This window comes from Rana temporaria, chromosome 3 (genome assembly GCF_905171775.1).
Source record: "Rana temporaria chromosome 3, aRanTem1.1, whole genome shotgun sequence".
Taxonomy (NCBI): Eukaryota; Metazoa; Chordata; class Amphibia; order Anura; family Ranidae; genus Rana; species Rana temporaria.
Window position 1 is genome coordinate 487319674 of NC_053491.1, and position 8881 is coordinate 487328554.

The 8881-nt window shown below is 49.1% G+C and overlaps 1 protein-coding gene across 1 annotated transcript in view; it reads left to right on the top strand.

Moving 5' to 3' along the window:
• Window positions 1-2604, top strand: part of LOC120933744 (C-type lectin domain family 10 member A-like) — a 44291-nt gene extending 41687 nt beyond the window's left edge. Inside the window, exon 9 of the mRNA XM_040347118.1 lies at window positions 2315-2604. Coding sequence (XP_040203052.1) covers window positions 2315-2468 — 154 coding nt within the window. The 3' untranslated portion in view covers window positions 2469-2604. The remainder of the gene's footprint in view (window positions 1-2314) is intronic.
• Window positions 2605-8881: the final 6277 nt, after the last annotated feature.

The following is an 8881-nucleotide window of genomic DNA, read 5'->3' on the forward strand; positions in this document are numbered from 1 at the left end:
CAGCTGCTGAGCAGAGTCTTGTAGCTGTCTGTAGGTGATCTCCAGCTCCTCTTGTCGCTCTCGTTCTCTCTCTTGTCGCTCATCCTGCAGCTGGATGCCTCTAATGGCATTCTGTATGGCGGTCTCTGATGGGTTAGCACCATATAATGCCAATCGCTTTCGAACTCGTTGCTGAAACAAGTCTTCAACTGACCGGGGTCCTGCATCACCATCCCTCTGATCCATCTCGGCTAGCTCACTGATCAGGGTGGCCTTGTTCTTTGTCCCACCGGTCCCTCCACGCCTCTCAAGTAAGTCTTTCAGCGTGGCTCTCCTGCATGCTGCATAGCTGGTCATTCATTGTGGTGGTTTGGAGAGTCCCAGTAACTGGAGAGCAAATCCCACCGCTGCCAACCAATGTAACGAGACCCTTGCTCGCTCGCTTCCGCTCTCCCGACACTCCTCTGCTACTACTGAGTCAGCTTGCAGATCGCAACGTCTGATGGTTCGGTCATCCAAGGCTCCGGGATCCGAACTACAGCTATGTGCCATTCGGGATCCATTAGAACAAAACACCAGGCAGGCTGTATGTAAGACCTTTATTGGAAGTACACAACACACTTTTAAACAGAATTTGGAACATCCCGTCCCCAACAATCGCTTTCCTATTGGTCAATTGTAAAGTACATGTAGTCCTCCTTCAGGTCCTCTTAGGCATGCAAATGAGGACTTGAAAATCAGTCAGCAGGGATTGGTCCGATAGCTTGCCTTATGTCTGCTATGTGTAATGAGACAGAAGCCCCAGGGGTCAATCAATGTACACAATAGCCAGACACAGAACAATGGAGCCATCTGGAGCTTTAAGACAGGGAAGAAGACCTCCCACTGTGTAACAGCTTTCAAGGAGGCACACTTCTGCATTCCAAGGTCCATGACAGTACTGCTCACCAAATTACAGTTCTCCATGCTGTCATCAGCTATATAAGGAAAGGGGTGGGGAAAAAAGTGACATCAATGACCTAATATTGCCAGGGCCATATTTGGGCAGTGATGTTGCTCCTATCCCGTCCCTTTCTTTACGTACCCAGAGATTCCCACCCATGTAAGTAATGTGCCAGAGGTGGTTGCTAGGGACACAGCGGGTGTTAGCACTTCCTGTTTCTTTAGGAACCACTGACTGCAAGAAGCTGGTATATATAGAAGTGGTAGAAATACCACTTCTATAGATGATGTTTACCTCCCACCGAACAGGGGGCCAAACATACAAAAGTTTGGACATTCTTCAAAACACTCTAACAGCCTAGGTCCAGGCCAAACCATTGGCTCATCCCTACTCCTCACATTAGGGAAAGAGATGAGGGAAATAACTCCTTCCATGCGGTTGACCACAACCAGTGGTGGTGCGTCCATAAAGCACCGCTTTATCACCAATAGATAGATTCATGCATTGCATGAATCCATCTATTGTCACGGCTGTCGCGCCCTATTCAGGTGTCCGGCCCCTTGTCGGGTACCAGGCATCTAAATTACAGTGGCGTTTTTTTGTAGCACCTGATTAGAGCCGTCGGCTCTAATAGGCTTCCAAATTGGTAAACAGCGGCTGCGATGCTGTGTATTCGCTGTTTACACAGTGTTGTGTTATGGAAGTGCATTAATTGCTTCCCTAACACTGACCCGCCTCTCAGCCAATCAGGTGCTTGGGTCTGATTACCCTGTCACCTGATTGGCTAAAGCGACAGGCGCTGTGATTGGATGCCTATCAGGTGTCCAATCATAGCAGAGGACAGGAAGAGGACAGGAGAAGACATGAGGACTCAGAGCTTGAAGGACAGCGCCGAGACAGGCAAGTGCTGGGCGGGGGGGGGGGCACACTGGCGGCAATTGATGAAGCACACTGGTGGCAATTGATGGGGCACACTTGTGGCAATTGATGGGGCACACTTGTGGCAATTGATGAGGCACACTGGCGGCATTGGATGGGGCACACTGGCAGCAATGGATAGGGGGACACTGGCAGCAATGGATGGGGCACACTGGTGGCAATGAATGGGGCACACTGGTGGCAATGAATGGGGCACACTGGTGGCAATGAATGGGGCACACTGGTGGCAATGGATGGGGCACAGTGGCAACAACTGATGGGGCACATTGGCAACAAAGGATGGGGCACAGTGGCGGCAATTAATGGGGCACAGTGGTGCTAATTGATGGGCACACTGGCAGCAATTGATGGGTACAGTAGCTGCGTTTGATGGCACAGTGGCAGCAATTTATGGGTACAGTTCTGCTCAGTTCCTGTCTTGGTCTAATCACTATTGTCTCTTCTGTCCTTCAGGTTCTGGGAGGAGGGTCAGCCCGATGATTGGACGGGTCATGGTTACGGAGGAGGGGAAGACTGTGCTGTGTTAAGGCAACCGAGTAATGAGTGGAATGACGGTCGCTGTTCCCCGAACGTTCGGTACGTCTGTGAGAAGAAGATCGTCTTCTGATCTGCACTGATGGACATCAGAGGACACCTGATATCTCTGCCTGCCTTTTCTCCTTCTCCATTATACTTCAGCCATAAAGAATCTACTACTGCATAAAATATTGCTGCAGGATATGCTGGGACTTGTTCTTCTAGAATATGAGCGTTCAATCTGCAGATTTCAAGCTGAACTCCAGCCCTGTCTTTAGTCTTGCACAGCTTTATAGGGTCCTGCATTTCACCACACGCTGCAAGCAGGGCCATTTGAAGGAATTTGGGGGCCCCAAGCAAAATGGACATGGAGGCCCCACAACCCCCCCACCCCTTGCACGCACAGGGAGGGAGGGGGGGGGGGTAAAAAAAACATGGGGGGAGTAAAAAGAACATGGGGGGAGGAGGGGAGTAAGAAGGACACAGGGAGGTCCTCCTTGTGTCCTTCTTACTCCCCCCCTCCCCCTCCCTATGTTATTTTTACCCCCCATGTTTTTTTTTACTCCCCCTCCCTATGTTTTTTTACTCCCCCCCCAAGGGCCCCCCTCCCTACCGTGTCCGTACTGTACGGCAGAAGATTGAGTTTCCTGTTCCCGGCCGAACTGACAGGAAGTGAGCACTCAGTGTGCACTTCCTGTCAGTCCGGCCGGGAACAAGAAACTGAATCTCCTGTACCGCGCAGTACCTGGCCGAAGTCCGGACTGACAGGAGGAAGGAAGAGGAGCTGCTCAGCCACGCTACACAGAGAAGGGGAAGTGACGACTCGAGGCAGGATCTCTATAGAGCACTCAGGCGGCTGTAGGAAGCGCGGCAAGGGCGGCAAGCAAGGGCCCTGCTTGGGGCCCCAGGCCAGCTCAGGGGCCCCAAGCAATTGCTTGGTTTGCCTGCCTTGTAGCGACGGGCCTGGCTGCAAGCTCACAATGTGCATTAGAAGCTCACAATGTGCATTAATCTACAGTGGAACCTCAAGTTACGAGATTAATCCGTTCCAGGAGAATGCTCGTAATCCAAAGTACTCGCATAGCAAAGCGAGTTTCCCCATTGAAGTCAATGGAAATGAAAATAATTTGTTCCGCATTGACTTCAATGGTATGCAATACCGTATGTGGCCAGAGGTGGGGGGCGCCGGAGAGCCTCGGAAACGGGTGGAAAGGCCCGAGGACAACTCGGCTGACCTTGGCAAATCTCGGAAAAGGCTCGGGAACAAAGTATTACCGCGTCTTTCTGAGTCTTTCCGAGCATTACCGAACGGCTCCGGCGTCCCCCACCTCAGGCGAAACGTGGTACTGCACACCGCTTTGGCCTGAATCCTGCTAGTTTTGGGAGACAACACTCGCAAACCGAGTCAGGATTTTTTTTAAAATACAGCGCTCGTATTGCGAAACGCTCGTTAACCGACATGGGCGTCCGCTGAAATTTTTTCAGGGGGGGGGGCGCTTCCGCAGCGGCAATACACAGTCGCATTTAACCCTTTCTTCAAATGCTGGCTGGGGTTAAAAGCACCCTGCTAGCAGCCAAATAGCTCAGCTAAAACGATGGTAAAGCGGCGCTTTACCGATAACGCAGCCAGCTGGCAGTGTGAAATAGCTCCTGAGGTAATTCAGCTTCACTCCATGCCCATATAAATATAGCCTAGAGCATGGGTCTTCAAACTACGGCCCTCCAGTTTTTCAGGAACTACAATTCCCATCATGCCTAGTCATGTCTGTGAATGTCAGATTTTTACAATGCCTCATGGGATGTGTAGTTCCGCAACAGCTGGAGGGCCGTAGTTTGAGGATCCCTGGCCTAGAGAATGTACAGACCCCCCTTCAGCACAGATAGACCCCCCTTCAGCACAGACCCCTCCATTCAGCACAGACCCCTCCATTCTGCACAGACCCCCCCATTCAGCACAGATGGACCCCCATTCAGCACAAACCCCCCCTTCAGCACAGACGGATCCCCCCCCATCCCATTCAGTACCTCAGATCAGCCATCAGCACGGCATGGGCACGGCATGGGCACAGCAGGTTCCCTGTGTACACAAACACTGGAGGGAGAGGTGGCTTCACTCTGCTCGCTGTGTCTGTGTGACATCCGGCCCGGAACTGCTCAGACAGCCCACAGCCGCGAGACTCAACACCTTCTTGATTTTCCAGGGGGGGTCAATTGTCCCCCTTGCCCTATGGAGCGGACGCCCGCCCATGTTAACCACGTTACTCGCAATCCGAGGTTCCACTGTATTGGATTTCAGTTCTTTCATTCATGGAGGTTCAGACTTCCATGTGGGCGTTATCTTAGGTGGTCTGAATGTGAGTCGGTCTAGGAACACCCACTCCTCTAAACTGACACCCACCCATCGAGGCATTTTTATAAAGTATTTGTATAACTCCTACCGAGAGCCAACCCACTGCTTGCATCAGGACTGAGGGTGGTGCTTAGAAAGCTATGTACAACTTCCCGTCAGTCCCTCCCACCAGCCAATTTTCAGCGCTGTCGCACTGTGAAATGTCAATTATGCAGTCATGCAACACTGTACCCATATAACATTTTTATGTATTTTTTATTTTTTTTTCACATAAATAGTAGACATGGGCACTGCCGAAAAACGTGTTTGTTTCTTTCTTTTTTTTCTGGTCATTGCAATTTGTAATTTCTTAAATTTGTAAATTCGAAAATTTCGAAAATAAGAAAGAAAATCATAAAATTCGAAATAACTAACTAATATTAACTAACTATTAACCACTTCAGCCCCGGACCATACTGCTGGTCAAAGACCAGAGCACTTTTTGCCATTCGGCACTGCGTCGCTTTAACTAACAATTGCGCGGTCGTGCGACGTGGCTCCCAAACAAAATTGGCGTCCTTTTTTGCCCACAAATAGAGCTTTCTTTTGGTGGTATTTGATCACCTCTGCGGTTTTTATTTTTTAAACAAAAATAGAGCGCCAATTTTGAAAAAAAAAACAATATTTTTTACTTTTTGCTATAATAAATATCCCCCAAAAACATATATAAAAAAAAAATGTCTTCCTCAGTTTAGGCCGATACATATTCTTCTACATATTTTTCGTAAAAAAATCGCAATAAGCGTTTATTGATTGGTTTGCGCAAAAGTTATAGCGTTTACAAAATAGGGGGTATTTTTGTGGCATTTTTATAAAAAAAATTTTTTTTTACTAGTAATGGCGGCGATTTTGACACTTTTGACAAATTTTTGGGACCATTGGCATTTTTATAGTGATCAGTGCTATAAAAATGCATTGATTACTATAATAATGCCACTGGCAGTGAAGGGGTTAACACTAGGGGGCGGGGAAGGGGTTAAGTATGTTCCCTGGGTGTGTTCTAACTGTAGGGGGGTGGACTCACTAGGGGAAATGACCAATCTTCTGTTCTTACATTGTATGAACAGATTATCAGCATTTATGAACAGACAATAGGTAATTTCCCCCCTGACAGGACCGGGAGCTGTGCGTTTACACACACAGCTCCCGGTCCCCGCTCTGTAACAAGTGATCGCGTGTGCCCTGCGGCGATCCCGGAAGCGCACACGTGCCCCTAGTGGCCTGCATGAGAGCCGAAATATAGCTACGGGCTCTCGCGTACCTATAATTTAATAGTTATGCCGTGTACACACGATCGGATTTCTGATGGAATCAAATCCGATGGATTTTTTCGGCGGAAATCCGATGAAGTTGACTTTCATCAGTCTTGCCTACACACTATCAGACTAAATTCCCACCGTGCCAAAACGCTGTGACATAAAACAATACGAGGAGCCGAAAATCAAAATTAAGCTCAATGTTTCCGAGCATGCATCGACTTGATTCTGAGCATGCGTGGATTTTTCTCCGATGGAGTTCCTCACAGACGATCGGAATTTACTATTGTTTTTTTTTTTATCCATCGGAAAAAAATTAAAACATGTTCTATTTTTATACACCGATGGAAAAAAGACTGACGGGGGCCCACACACACACACACGATCGGTTTATCCGATGGAAACAGTCCGATCGTGTGTACACGGCATCAGTAGTAGTTAAATTATTATTAGTTAGTTATTAATTAAGATTTCTGAATTTTCTAATTTTCTAATTTTAGAGTTTCAGAATACTTAAATTTACAAATATTCGTAAAAATGTGTTAAACGGGTTCTTGTTCATTCGGATATTTCCGCATTACCGAATTTGTTGTAATAAGGCTGCTATACACTGGGAACGCAAAGCTGGAAGCAGACTGGGACACACTGGGAACACAAGACTGGAAGAAGGCTGGGGCACACTGGGAACGCAATGCTGGTAGAAGGCTGGGATACACTGGGAACGCAAAGCTGGAAGCAGAATGGGACACACTGGGAACACAAGACTGGAAGAAGGCTGGGATACACTGGGAATGCAAGGCTGGAAGCAGGCTGGGACACACTGGGAACACAAGGCTGGAAGAAGGCTGGGACACACTGGGAACACAATGCTGGTAGAAGGCTGGGATACACTGGGAACGCAAAGCTGGAAGCAGAATGGGACACACTGGGAACACAAGACTGGAAGAAGGCTGGGGCACACTGGGAACGCAAGGCTGGGATACACTGGGAACACAAGGCTGGAAGCAGGCTGGGATACACTGGGAACACAAGGCTGGGACACACTGGGAACACAAGGCTGGAAGCAGGCTGGGATACACTGGGAACACAAGGCTGGGACACACTGGGAACGCAAAGCTGGAAGCAGACTGGGACACACTGGGAACACAAGACCGGAAGAAGGCTGGAGCACACTGGGAACGCAATGTTGGAAGAAGGCTGGGATACACTGGGAACACAAGGCTGGAAGAAGGCTGGGACACACTGGTAACGCAATGCTTGAAGAAGGCTGGGAAACACTGGGAACACAAGGCTGGAAGAAGGCTGGGATACATACACTGGGAACGCTGGGAACGCAAAGCTGGGATACACTGGGAACGCAAAGCTGGAAGCAGACTGGGACACACTGGGAGCACAAGACTGGAAGAAGGCTGGAGCACACTGGGAACACAAGGCTGGAAGCAGGCTGGGATACACTGGGAACACAAGGCTGGAAGAAGGCTGGGACACAAATTGGGAACGCAAAGCTGGAAGCAGACTGGGACACACTGGGAACACAAGACTGGAAAAAGGCTGGGGCACACTGGGAACGCAATGCTGGAAGAAGGCTGGGATACACTGGGAACACAAGGCTGGAAGCAGGCTGGGACACACTGGGAACGCAAGGCTGGAAGCAGACTGGGACACACTGGGAACACAAGGGTGGAAGCAGGCTGGGATACACTGGGAACACAAGACTGGAAGAAGGCTGGGGCACACTGGGAATGCAAGGCTGGAAGAAGGCTGGGATACAATGGGAACACAAGACTGGAAGAAGGCTGGGGCACACTGGGAATGCAAGGCTGGAAGAAGGCTGGGATACACTGGGAACGCAAGGCTGGAAGCAGGCTGGGATACACTGGGAACACAAGGCTGGGACACACTGGGAACACAAGACTGAAAACAGGCTGGGACACACTGGGAATACAAGACTGGGACACACTGGGAACGCAAGGCTGGAAGCAGGCTGGGATACACTGGGAACACAAGGCTGGGACACACTGGGAACACAAGACTGAAAACAGTCTGGGACACACTGGGAACACAAGACTGGGACACACTGGGAAAACAGGGCTGGAAGCAGGCTGGGACACACTAGGAACACAGGTAAAGAACAGAGGGGTTCCAGTTGCTTTCATGTGGACATATTGCTTGAACAGTAAGCAACCTACACACTAGCCCTTTAAGGCAGTGATTGCCCAGCAACTAGGAACCACTGAACTTCTGCGTAACACTGATAAACTGGGCAATCACTAGAGTGAATCTATGTTCCACAGATCCACACAAGCGATTAACCAGAAACTACAAACCACTGAACTTCTGTGTAACACTGATAAATTTGGCAATCACTCGCATTGATCTGGGTAAATTAAGATCTGCAGTACCGATTGCCCAGCAAATAAGAATCACTGAACTTCTGTGTAAGGCCTCGTACACACGACCGTGTTCCTCGACAGAATCCATCAAGAAACTTGGTGGCAAAGCTTTTTTGCTGAGGAAAACGGTTGTGTGTATGCTTTTCATCGAGAAAACTGTCGAGGAACTCGAAGAGGAAAAAAGAGAACAAGTTCGCTTTTTCCTCGATGGGAGTCTCAATTTCCTCGTCGTGTTTCTCGTCGGGCTGGTTTTCGACGAGAAACACGTTCGTGTGTATGCTTAGAAACCCGCACATGCTCAGAATAAAGTATGAGGCGGGAGTGCACTTTCGGTAAAAGTAGCGTTTGTAATGGAGACACATTTTTCACGCTGTAACAGTCTGAAAAGTGCAAATCGTCTCTTACCAAACTTTTACTTAACACGCAGTAACATGAGATTAGCAAAAGCAGCCCCAAGGGTTGTGCC